Below are 13,103 nucleotides of genomic sequence, written 5' to 3' on the forward strand. Positions count from 1 at the left end.
TCTTCTCCCCCCACCCTCCACACACCATTTAAAGATGTATTTTCTGCTTTTTAAAAAAAATTTATGTATTTATTTATCTTTAGAGGGGAAGGAGAGAGGGAGAGAGACATCAATGTATGGTTGCCTTTTGTGCGTCCCCTGCTGGGAGTTGGCCTGCAGGGAACTGGCCTGCACCCCAGGCATGTGCCCTGACTGGGAATCGAACCGTGATCCTCTGGTTCACAGGCCTGTGCTCAATCCACTGAGCTACACCAGCCAGGGCATTCTGCTTTTTGATATAGCCTTAGCAGAGGGAATAGACAGTTGGAAAAACTGGGGTCAGTTTTGGGGCTGAGTTTACGTCTTTGTGGCCCTAAATTCTTAGAATCTAATTTAATTTCAAAAATTATGTTCAGTTGGCCAGAGATTCTCCTACATATTTATTAGTATGAATCCAGCTCTCCTTCTGCCTTTTTCCTTTCCATTTTTTAAAAAAATTTCATTTATTTATTTATTTTTAGAGGGGAAAGGAAGGAGAGAGAGAGAAATATCAATGTATGGTTGCCTCTGGTGTGTCCCTTGCCGGGAACTGGCCTGCAACCCAGGCATGTGCCCTGACTGGGAATCGAACTGCGATCGTGTGGTTCACAGGCTCGTGCTCAATGCACTGAGCTATACCAGCCGGGACTCTTTTCTGTTTTTTTAAAAAAAATCTTTACCCAAAGACAGTTTTTTTCCATTGCTTTTAGGGGAGGGGGGGGGGAGAAAGAGAGAAACATCAGTGCAAGAGAGAAGCATCGATTCATTGCCCTTCTACCTTTTTCTTACCTGACCATTGAGCCTGATGTAAGCGCTTGCTGACCAGTCCTTTTGCCAGAACTTTGCTGTCAGCAATATTCCAAACTGAAGTTTGCTCTGTACCTAAGCTGGTCCTCCTCCCAACAGGATGGGAGTGCTCGGCCCTTGTTAACATGGGATATATTAGTTCAGATGGAAAGAGAGTGCTTGTTGAATGGGGACAAGCGTAGTCAGAGCCACACATGGACGATTTAAAATGTGGATATAGGAAATTGATTAATTTAATTTGAGTGGAAGAAACAGTAGAAAACAAGTCATTTATTTGGATGAGTCATGTTAAGACAAATAGTTTACTGTTTTTCTTTTTTTTAATTTTTGACTATTTTTATTTTAATTGTTTTTCAAGTACAGTTTTCTGCCTTTTACTCCCATCCCAGCCCACCCCCCCCAGGCCTCCTCACCTCCCTCCCATTTCCATCCCCGCTTTGTTTTGTCCATGTGTCCTTTATACTTGTTCCTGCAAACCCTTCCCCTTTTCCCCTGAAATTCCCTCCCCTCTCCCCTCTGGTCCCTGTCAGCCTGTTCTCTATTTCAGTGAATACTTACTTGTTTTTAAATGAACTAAACTCTTCTGTGTTTGTTGATAGGTCCTTATCACCAGTACCTAGAAAGTCTGAACACAACAAGCGAAGATACTCTCATGGGTATCATGGCTACGACTATAGGAAGGATCCGAACAGATCCACCACTTGGAGAATGCACAAGAATGGACAGAGTAGACCAAGGAATTCTGCTCGTGAAAATACATATTACCGATTCCATAACCATAGATCACCTTCTCCAAACACAAGAAGCTCTTTAGACCAATTTTATTTTTATAAGCCTTACCAAGCATATTCACCAGGAAGAGAGAATGGTAACAGATATATGCCCAGATACTCAGAAGGTGTATGCTACTACCCAGAGTATCGGTGGGATTATTTTCCTCAGCACATGCGAGGAAGGTCCATTCATTATGACTACAGAGGTAGAAGAAGTGGAAAACGAGGGAAACTACCTCAAAGGTCAACAGAAGATTTTTCTAGATTTGAAGGAAAGCAGCATGAAGATGAGCTGAGGTCCCAGAAGATACGAGATGAAAAATATTCTCACTTTCTTAGAAGAGGTTCTGAAGATTTTGAGAAAAGGAGCTCTTTTCAGATGAGGTATAATAAAATATTAAACCTGGGTAATCTGATAGAAAGCCTCAGTGAAACAGTGTGTTTACTTTATAGTGGAAGATAACCACCTTGAAAAACTTTTTTTCTGAAAAGATAAAAAGCGTTATCATGTAGTTACTTCAGCTGGTAGGAGTGAAGTATTTATTTTAGAGTAAATTATGCTGAAGTTACTTGCCTATTTAAAAATAAGATGGCATGTCCTCTCTAATGAACCTCTATGAGTTGGCTTGAAGGATTATAGGTTAACTTTGCCCACTGCATTCTGCACTTAAAGCCATGCTACCCAACATTCCACACATATAAATTCTCACTTTATTCTCTGTAGCGCAAGTATAAACTGTTTTATGTCACCACAGGCATACTGAGGATCGTGATTGCAGAAGACGTGGATACACAACAAAAAGACAGACAGGCGTGGAGAGGCATGATAACAGAGAGCCGTCCAGAAACGCTCAGTACAATCCGAGGCACCCCCCTTTGCTTCACCAAGAGAAGAAAGCTCAGCGCAGCCCTGAGTGCCAAGCTTATCGACATGCTCAGAAGAGATTCCCAGACACCCGTTCAGCAACCAAGGCATCCGGTGACTCTCGTCACAAACGCCGCAAGACCTCATATGGGGACCAGGACTTGTCTGATGGAAAAACTCAGAAACGCTCTAAGGAGGAAGATAGAAAAAACACTTCTCAGGATGACAATGGAAAGTCCAGTTGCCCAAGTGCTGGAAGACGGAGAGAGACTGAAGGTGGGAGAGACAAAAAACCTTTAAAATCATCTAAGAGACACTACACTGCCTCTGCTCATTCAAGTAGAAGTGTTGGTTTCAGAACCTCTACTGGCAGACAGAAGGCGAAAAGAAAGAGAGAAAGGGGTGGCAGAAAAGAGAGCAACTCCTCCAGTAACCAACTTGATGAAAGTAAAGCTTCTGATATGAAACCTTCATCTACTAGTCTGAGGAAGAAATCATTTATCATTAAAGTTGATATGAAGAAAACATTGGATATACCCAGGTACTATCTTTGTTTTTTCTTAATGCTATTTAATAGGTGTTTCTGCCATCTTTATTCAGAGCTTCGAAAATGAAATGAATAGTGTGTCTAGAGTCCGTTAAGTGGGAGGGATTGCTTAGATTTTTCCAAAAAGGCCCTCTAATGAGGATGAATCTCATAATCAGTCATATGGGGTGATCTCATGTCTGCTTGTTCCCACATCATATCTCAAGGTACTTTTGGGGGCAGAATATTCTTAGGAGCTGTTCTCCTCATGATTATGCATGTTATTATGCCACCAGATGTTCTGTGTCCAGGGATAGGCTGGGTGGAGTTCACGGAGACCTATTCCCTGCTCAGTTTCTCAGAGCCTGTTTTCCCTGTTGCCTGAAAGTCTGAGAATTTTTGACCTGGAGGGGATCTCAGCAGTCCCAGCTTTTACAGAGCAGGAAAGTGAGGCTCTGAGACATGAAGCGACTTGTTTAAGTCAGTGCCTTGGTCTCAAATCCACGTGACCCCTTGTGACTCAAGGAGGCTGGTGACTTAACATGGTTCTTGCTATCTCAAGATGAGTAGTGCTCAACCTACTGGAATCTCCTAGGTAGAGGAAATTGGGCTAGAGGCAAGAAAGAGGCCCATGTATAAGACATTGATTTAGTTCATAATGATTCTCTAAAAAGACAGACCACTGTCATTATAGGTTATATTCTCCTAAAGTGGTTTGTGTACTTTCTTGCATTATAAATATCACCTCTGTCTGTGAATTCTAAGAATAATAAGGCACTGCAGTTTGCTGTGTCAGCTAAGTCTGTTCATTACTTTAATACATTACCAGTATGTGAATAAAAAGTGATGCACCATGTTGATTTGGTGCATTTATGTTCACAGTTGACTCATATATCTGTATTTGGATCAAAGACTACATTGATTTGGTATATTTGTGTTCACATTTGACATATATGTACTTGAATAAAAAACAGGAAAACAAAATTTAAGGTGAGGATGTGACAGAGAATTAGGTAAACCCAAAGTACTTTTTTTTTTTAAAGAAAATATTTTTGTGCCCTGGATGGTGTAGCTCAGTGGACTGAGCACTGGCCTGCAAACCAAAGGGTTGCTGGTTCGATTCCCGGTCAGGACATATGCCTGGGTTGTGGACCAGGTCCCTAGTTGGGGACATGTGAGAGGCAACCGCATGTTGGTGTTTCTCTCCTTCTCTTTTTCCTTCCCTGTCCCTCTCTCTATAAATAAATAAAATATTTAAAATATATATATATATATTTGTTTATTTTCTTAAAGTTAGGTACTCCAATCCCCCCCCTCATTTTTTATACTTGAAAAAATAATTTTGCAAAGATTTTATTTATTTATTTTTAGAGAGAGGGTAAGGGAGGGAGAAAGAGAGGGAGAGAGACATCGATCGATGTGAGAGGAAAACATCAATCAGCTGCCTCCCATGCATGCCCCAACTAGGAACCAAAACCTCAGCCCCAGGCATGTGCCCTCACTGGGAATCAAACCGGTGACCTTTGCTTTGTGGGACAGGACAGTGCTCAACCACTGAGCCATACCAGTCAGGGCGCAAAAACATTTTTCAATATACATGCATATACATTTTTAAGAATATTTTATTTATTTATTTTTAGAGAGGGAAAGGAGGGAGGAAGAGGGAGGGAAAACATTGATGTCTGAGAGAAACATCTGTTGGTTGTCTCTCACACGCCCCTAACTGGGGGCCTGGCCCACAGCCCAGGCATGTGCCCTGACTGGGAATTGAACCAACAACCTTTCCATCCTCAGGCCAGCACTCAATCCACTGAGCTACACCAGCCAGGGCCAGGAAGTGTTCTAAAGAGTGCTAGAAATAGCAATTTTGAAGGGTTTTACGTTAAAGATGCTGAACACAATTAGTTTTATAATTTGACATTGAGAAATGGCAGCCTGATCTTCACTGGGATCACAAAAGTGAGCTTTCCCAAATTGAGGCTGCCATATCTTTTGTTTAAATTTATAAACTAATTTTGTGAAATTTTATGGCCTGTCAGCAGGGCCTGTCAGCACATGTTTGAATTACCTGACAAGGACCTGAACTGCGGCTCGTGTAATAAAAAGCTTCCACTGCAAATGCTTTCTATTCAGACACCTGAAGACTGAATACCTTAATAAATACATGCATTTTTTCAGTTTGATAAACTATCATGCTGAACAAGATCTTTCTGATAATAATTATTGATTAATGAGTTGTGGAAGAGTTTTCTGTGGTTGGATTGAATTATGTATGGATTGATGAAATATCCATAAAACAAAGGTAGTTAAATGCAAACCTCAATAGAGGCATGCTCTCAACTATTGCCATAAATTAGCATTTCCTCTGCTTGAGAAGACTTAAACAATCCTAGAGTGAACAGAAGAGAACACTCTAGAGTTTATTTGTTGGTTAAAATCTAGAGAGTTTATCCTATTTTTTTGGAAAGACTAACATGGTTCATTTAGTGCATTTGTTTGCTTTCTTAGCTTTGGTCAAGTATTGACATACGTAGTTAAAAACATATGGCTATCACCCGGACTGATGTGGCTTAGTGGGTTGGGCACTTCCCCACAAAGCAAAAGGTTGACGGTTCGATTCCCGGTCAAGGCACATGCCTAAGTGGTGGGTTCAGTCCCCTGTCTGGGTGCATGCAAGAGGCAGCCAATCAGTGTTTCTGTCTCGCATTGATGTTCCCCTCCTTTCTTTCTCCTCCCTTCCCTTCTCTCTACAAAATAAATAAATAAATAAATAAATAAGTAAAACATACAACTATCACCTAGTGATTTTTCTAGATTCTGGTTTATATCTAGAACAGCAGTAGATAGATACTTGCTTGAATGAATGTTCACTGCATAGTTAATACTTCTGTTAACAAAGATCATATTCTGAGTGACCCACTCAGAAACTGCATTATTGGAGATAGATGTTACGCATAACTCATAATTATCTGTCTCAGGATGCAATAGGGAGCCACAATAGGAAAAATCGTATGAAGGTTATTATGAACCCCAAACACCCAGCTGTATATATCCGAAGCCTTGGGGCAGATGAAGGGAGTTCTGGTTTAATGTTGGGCTGAGTAGGTGAGAGCCTGACCCTGATCAGACACGGAAGGAAGTGAGAGGGAGGAGCAGGGGGTATCAGTCTCTGTTGATGAAAAGCTGGTGCTGATGGACCTGAGGCTTCTCTCACCTCCGCAGGTGCTGGTACTGGGCATCTAGGGTGCGAAGGTTGTCTAGCAAAGTTGATGTTGGACTGAGTATATGAGCCTCTGTTGCATTCAGTCCTTTTGTTTCCCACTGAAAAGATACAGAGGGCCGCCTCACCCCCATCAGATCTTTCCCCATTCTGAGAGGCTTTCCTCCTTCTGAAAGGGGATGGGGCCCAGAAGACAGTGGAGCCCTGATGCTCCAAGGAAAGGGCTGCTGTGTAGGTGGAGGAACAATGTAAAAAACCATAGCAAAGACTGAAGGAAGGTAACCTAATCACACAAAGTTTACACGTCATAGGTACTGTTCAGCTGGAGGCAAAAATAAGCAGGGTGCAGATATTTTCGTGATGTACAAGCCTGCTGCTTATGTATCACAAAAGTATCTTGCTGTTAATGTATCACAAAAGTAAGGTTTCTTTTTTTTAAGATTTTATTTATTTATCTTTAGAGGGGAAGGGAAGGAGAAAAGGAGAGAAGGAGAGAAATATCAATGTATGGTTGCCTCTCGTGAGTCCCCTGCTGGGAACTGGCCTACAACCCAGGCATGTGCCCTGACTGGGAATCGAACCGCGATTGCCTGGTTTGCAGGCCCGCGCTCAATCCACTGAGCTACACCAGCCAGGGCTCTCATGCATTTTTAAATCAAACATTAATTGAGAGAAGGCTCCCTTTCAGTCCTGTCACCATAGCTTCTCCTCATGTCTCTTAGGGGTTCTAGTATAGGGAGGTGAACATTTTGTTTGGAGTTGGGGTACACAGGTTTTTATCTTCTCGTGGGTCACTCACTGAGCAGCTCTGTGACGTTTGGCAGGTCACCTGGCTATGTCTTTTGGGGCCCAAATTAACCTGCATTTCCTCCTGGTTGTAGTCTGCTTCGATTGGCCAATAACTACTGAAGCTGGGTTGATAGGCTCATCATTGGATTCTCTGAACTTTTATGTATATTTGAGATTCTATATTATTAAAATAGGAAATATTTCAATTTGGGGGAAATATTTCAATTTTAAAATGCTGTAAATGAAGTAAAAAAAAATTAAGTAAAAAGTAAGCCAAGACAGTTAAAAAACAAAATTAAATTGGCCTCCATTAGAATTGTGAAGTCAGTCATCTTTTTAGCTGAGCCTTTCATTTCAAATGGTCCAAATCATTTTCCATTTAGCATTTATTCATTCCATGGGTATTTTTTGAGGACCTACCCTGTGAGACAGCCTGTTAGGATAACCTGGGGCTATAGATGGGTACAGGATTAGGTTTCTTCTCCTCTGGTCTTGCAGACAACAGGGCGGTGTTGGTAATGCATGCCATTACGATGTGCTGTGTGACTGGGATGATCTCAGGTGGGGGGATTTAGGGAAGGCCTCTTTCGGGACTTGACCAGTGAGTCAGGCTTCAGAGGTTATGGTGTGTTTTAGCTACATGAGGACAAGATAAAGGTATTTTATGTTCATATGTTAACAAAGGCAGAAACCACACACAGGAACTTTGAACTGCGTGCCTTTGAGCGGTTGGTAAAAGGGAGTAGAGGTACGGGAGGCTGCAAAGGTGGGGCTGTCGCACTGCCAGCCTGGTTTGACAGGATTAGCTAATAGGAGAGGACACGTTGGCTGGGTTCTGGCTGCCAGGGGACTGTGGGCAAGGCCAGTTAGGGGACTTCCGTGCAACAAGTAATGACATACTGAGTTAACGGACTAGCAGTCTCCCTCTTTTCCTCAAGTCCAAAGATCCCAAATGTGTGTTCTTAGGAGCAAATTAATGATTGGGAAGGTGCTTGGATACTGTACAACATGTTCGTTATTTTTGGAAGAAAACTATGAAAAGAAAACCTTTATATTGTGTGGATTTTGTTATCTATTTTAAGCTTCCAAGGGACAGGATTTTGATTGTTGGTTTTTTTGTTACTGTTGTTTTGCCATGCAGTTGGGTTTTTTTTTATGGATCTTAGTTGTGTGTAAGAGGAAATTAAGGTTTAATCTAGCTTTTTATGTTTTCTTAGTTACTAGTGCACAACACTCAGAATGTCAGAAAATATCCTTAAACAGAGAAAGAAAATGGGGAGGGGTTGAGGACAGAACCGAAGAACCTGGGAGATTTAATCAGACCACTTTAGAATATAGATGTTTGGCTATATTTAAATTTTTTTAACTACCTAGAATTCATCTCAAATGAGAACAACTTGGTCTTTTCAGCATAACTGTTGTGTTGGGGGTTATTTCCTGAAATTGTTAACTTGTATTAATAGTAAATAGTAAAAAGAAAAATTTGAACTAATAGATTAAATTTGCAAACGTAAAGACCTAAGAACATTTTTCATTCTCAAGGTTCAGGAAGGTTTGTCATATAGCAAAAGTATAATTGTTTTTAAGATTTTATTTATTTATTATTTATTTTTCGAGAGAGGGAAAGGGAGGGAGACAAGAAAAGGAGAGAAACATCCATCGGTTGCATGTGCCCCATTGCGGGACCAAACCTGCAACCCAGGTCTGTGCCCTGACCAAGTATTGAGCCAGTGACCTTTCATTTTTCAAGTATAATTGTTTTTAAAAAACTAAAATTTCAGGCCCTGGCCTGGTAACTCATTTGCTCAGAGCATCATCCCCATACACCAAGGTTAATGGGTTTGATCCCCAGTCAGGGCACATACAGGAATAAACCAATGAATGAGTAAATAAGTGGGATAACATATCTATGTTTTCTCCCTGTCTCTCTCTCTCTCTCTCTCTCTCTCTCTCTCTCTCTCTCTCTCTCTCTCTCTCTATCTCTGTCTCTCTCAAAATGAATAAACATTTTTTAAAAAAACAAAAATTTTAGATTATACTATTTTCATGGCAGTGAGGTAACCCTAGGATAAATTTTTTAACTGATAGCAAGTTTAAACACTAAAATTTAAGGAATTGAAGAAATATAGCTTCAGTGTATATACTGCATTACTCCTATGGATTGAGGGTTGGGCACGAAGTGGGGATAACAGTTATGCCAATAATAATAAATTACAAGTAAATTGTTAATTACTGGAAGCCTCTGTCAGCTTGCTTCCTCTTGGGAGAAACTGAAGCTATAATAAAAACTTTATCAACTGTTTTCTTCTTATGGATGGATCATTTTTATAGTTGTATTTAAACTATAAAATACAACTTACAAAATCTTATTTTTCTCTTGTAAAATGTTTTTAAAGCTATAGTTTTGGGGGGTATGGCAGGATTTCTGTACCATTAAAACCCCTTTAAGCAGGGAGCATTTGTAGTATTGTGTTAGCGGAGGTTGTTAACAGGGCCAATCTAACTTCCAGCTTTTTATCGGCTAAATGTCTCTTAGCTAGTTATCAGACCCACAGTGGGAAGCTTGAGGCAAATTAGGAGGAAAGGAGGGAAGTGGACCTTCTCATGAAAGTCTTCTAATGAAGCAAGGAACCCACAGCGGTGGCATCAACTTGCTGCATAATCACTTTACCATGTTTCTGCCTTGGCGGGGAGTCGTCTCCACAGCGCCGGTTTGAGAGCAGGGAGCACGGAAAGTCAGAAGGGAGGCTTTCCTCTGATAGGTTAAAAAACAGGCAATTCAAACCGTCTTGTTAGCGGAGTCATTAAAGTTTTCAATTAAAGGAATGCCTGTAAGCCCCTCATAACCCTAGAGCAGTTTTGGATATATAGCTACTACTGACTCAAATAAATAAGTAAATCTGTGCTTTCATATAGCCACACCCCGAAATGTATCCATCCGATTGGGTTTTGTTATGTGAACAAGTATCGTTTTTTTTCCAGTGGTGTTACTTTTATTTATTAATGAATCAGTTATTTATTTATTTTATTCATTTTTTTGAGTAAGGAAAGGTTTACTGATGGAGAAGGCTCCAACGAAGACAGTGGGAGCTGTGCTGCTGTTAAAACACATTTTTATTTTATTTTATTTTATTTTATTTTTTAATATTTTACTTATTCATTTATTTTTAGAGAGAGGAGAAGGGAAGGAGAAAGAGAGGGAGAGAAACATCAATGTGTGGTTGCATTCCATTCTGGGAACCTGGCCTGCAACCCAGGCATGTGCCCTGACTGGGAATCGAACCAGCAATGCTTTGGTTGACAGGCCCGCACTCAATCCACTGAGCTACACCAGTCAGGGCTTAAAACACATTTCTGGTTTCTCTCTTGGATGTATCTTCAGAGCCTGTGACATACTCATAAAGAACCCTATCAGTTGTAAATTTCAATTCTTTGGGCAGTGAACTTGATTTTTGGCAAGAGCCAAAAGCTATTTAGAGTTAAGTGTGGAGGAGTAAGATGGGTATAAGCTGGTTAGTGCCATTTTGGGTTCAAAATGAGGTATAAATATAAAATAACGTAACATTTTCTTCTGATGAATCAACTGCCTCCAGACAGAGAACTGAAGGTAATTTTAAACAGGAGCAGCATTCTTGGACTAAGATATAGTTTCCCATTATGGCACTCGGAAGGATTATGTTCAAATGAATGCTTGACCTCTGGGATACAAAGCAAGACAGTCAAAACATCCATTGTCTCAGTGTCACTCATAACTGTAGGGCAGTCTTTAAAGAGCCCTACACTTAGCCTGTCGGGCTTTTTAAAGATTAAACGAGATAATGTTTGTAAGCTCTAAGCCCCCGTGTTTGGCATATGGTAAGCCCTCAGTAATTATTAGCTAAATGTCATAATAATGGCTTTATAGTGGTCCCTAAAGGTGAGGAGAGCTCTTCATGGAAGTTATAAAGATTCAGAAAGCATTGAACAGGTAAGATAGTTGGGTTTATATACTAAATGGTAGCATTTCTTTAAGGATACATTTAGGGTAAACACTATAATTAGTTATAATGATCATAACTTTGCTAATAACTGAGACTGTTTTCTGAGAGTTTGCTGAGACTTTCTAAGTGATTAAATTAGTGTCAACAGAATTTGATTTCAAAATACAAATTCTAACCTCATTACTGATTCAGGGTTATAAGGGTTTCTATGAAGTCAGAGAAGTTATTATGTTTGATATCAGCTTTTAGAGGGTGGCAGTATTTTAAGATATAAGAAGTTTGCTGGATTTACAATTTTACGGACATTTGGGAGTAGAAAATAATCTAATTGATTGTGTTTACATACGGAGTGTATTTAATGCCTTGCTGTATTTTTTGAAGTAAAAATTGTCTAACTTAGGATTTCGAGGATCTTACTAAAGTGGCAAATATTTAACGGTCTCTGATTTGAAAAGACCTCAGAACCGTGCATCTATAGCTCTTCTACTCATACATGTTTTATGGCATACAGTTTAGTGCCTTAATTATAAGGAAAGATAAACATCATTTTAATTTTACAGCTATATTCATGTTAATAAGTTTTTTTCTCAGTAAAATAGTTTCAGATTTAGCTGAACATTTACAATTTATTCTAGGGTTGCTTCTATCAAGACAGAGAGAGAGTTGTCTGCTGATTTGTCTGCTGTTGGCAGGAAAAGGGGAGACTTGGACCCAGCGCTTGAACAGCTTGGCTCAACAGAGAATACTGAAAACAAAAGTAAAGAAGAATTTGCTCAGGAAATCATAACTGTAATCCATCAAGTTAAAGGTTAGTGTATTTTGCACATACATTAGGGATAAGACAAAAACAATGTACTGACTTTTCATAAGCTATAGGAAAATATCTGTGAATTATAATAGTAATTGATATTTTGCTCTAAAGCAGATAATTAGTTAGAAAATCTGTTGAAGAGAGTAGAAGATACTAATTCAAGCCTAGTTGGGGTTTTTAATGACTATTTTCAGAGTACTAGATGCTCAAGGGAACCATGACACCTAGGCCCAGTTGTTCTTTAATATGTAGTTCCAATAACCTGGTGCTTCAACTCGCAGTCGATTGGAAATCAAAAGTTACAAAGGGAGAGGTTGACTGCTACGAAAGAGAAGTGTACTGAGTGTGGCAAGAAGCAGTAACTGATAACAGAACAGGAAGAAGGAAGCAGCAAAAACCAGATATGAAACTCAAGAAATCTTGAAGTATAGGTCATCTGGTGATATTCTTCATGCCCCTGGGGGAATTATGGGAATTTAAGCCAGAAGGGTGATGCTAAGCAATCAATAAGATTCTAGTTATGATGTTAGGAAGTTGCTTAATAAATACTTTGAAGATTTTGCATTGAGTTGTTCTGTTTTGTTTTTACTGATGGCCAATGTCCATTAGTTGGAAATTTCGGTCATGTGGAACAACTTTTCTCAGTGATGCTGTGGAAATAAAGTAATTGTATTACAAAGTAAGCAACTTCAAGAATTCCAAAATTTTTATTTTATGGTTTTTACTAGATGGTTGCATGAATCTTTCTTTACCTTCTTATTTTTTTTTAAAGATTTTATTTATTTATCTTTAGAGGGGACAGGAAGGAGAGAGGGAGAGAAATATCAATGTACGGTTGCCTCTCATGAGTCCCCTGCTGGGAACTGGCCTGCAACCCAGGCATGTGCCCTGACTGGGATCTTTACCTTCTTAAAACATTTTGAAAATGAATTATTTTCTCTGCCTTCCTCACACTGAGGCATAAATTTACTTTAAAGCATGCATTTTGTCTGAAACAATTCGCCTTCTCAATTCTGGCCCCTTTTACCCAAAGGACATGTGATTCTTGGTAGAAAGAGAACTGGTTTTGCAGAAAAGTTCGAGAATGTCTCAGGGCAATAACAGCAAGTTGGGGGAAAAGATTGCTTAAGTAGCATTCTGATGAGTCAGGAGTCACTATCTTTCTCTCTATCCTTTTAAAAGCCCATAGCATAGCTTGATTTCAAAAATGTCTTCATGAACTTGGTTTAATGTTAAATGGCATTAGGAGGCCTTCTGTGATGTGTAAACATGACATTCAACATTTGTTCCGAATGATTTTGAGGTTTCAGGGTT

General features: G+C 39.7%; 1 protein-coding gene across 1 annotated transcript in view; it reads left to right on the forward strand.

Annotated features, from left to right (window-relative positions):
* The window catches only part of BCLAF3 (BCLAF1 and THRAP3 family member 3), a 49,157-nt gene that overhangs the window by 11,945 nt on the left and 24,109 nt on the right, over positions 1–13,103 (forward strand). Inside the window, exons 3-5 of the mRNA XM_037046356.1 lie at positions 1,425–1,982; positions 2,354–3,004; positions 11,614–11,786. Of these exons, the coding sequence (XP_036902251.1) occupies positions 1,425–1,982; positions 2,354–3,004; positions 11,614–11,786 (1,382 nt within the window). The remainder of the gene's footprint in view (positions 1–1,424; positions 1,983–2,353; positions 3,005–11,613; positions 11,787–13,103) is intronic.

The sequence above is a fragment of the Sturnira hondurensis genome, unplaced genomic scaffold (genome assembly GCF_014824575.4).
Source record: "Sturnira hondurensis isolate 20B ecotype Veracruz unplaced genomic scaffold, ASM1482457v3 Scaffold0005220, whole genome shotgun sequence".
NCBI classification, from domain to species: Eukaryota; Metazoa; Chordata; class Mammalia; order Chiroptera; family Phyllostomidae; genus Sturnira; species Sturnira hondurensis.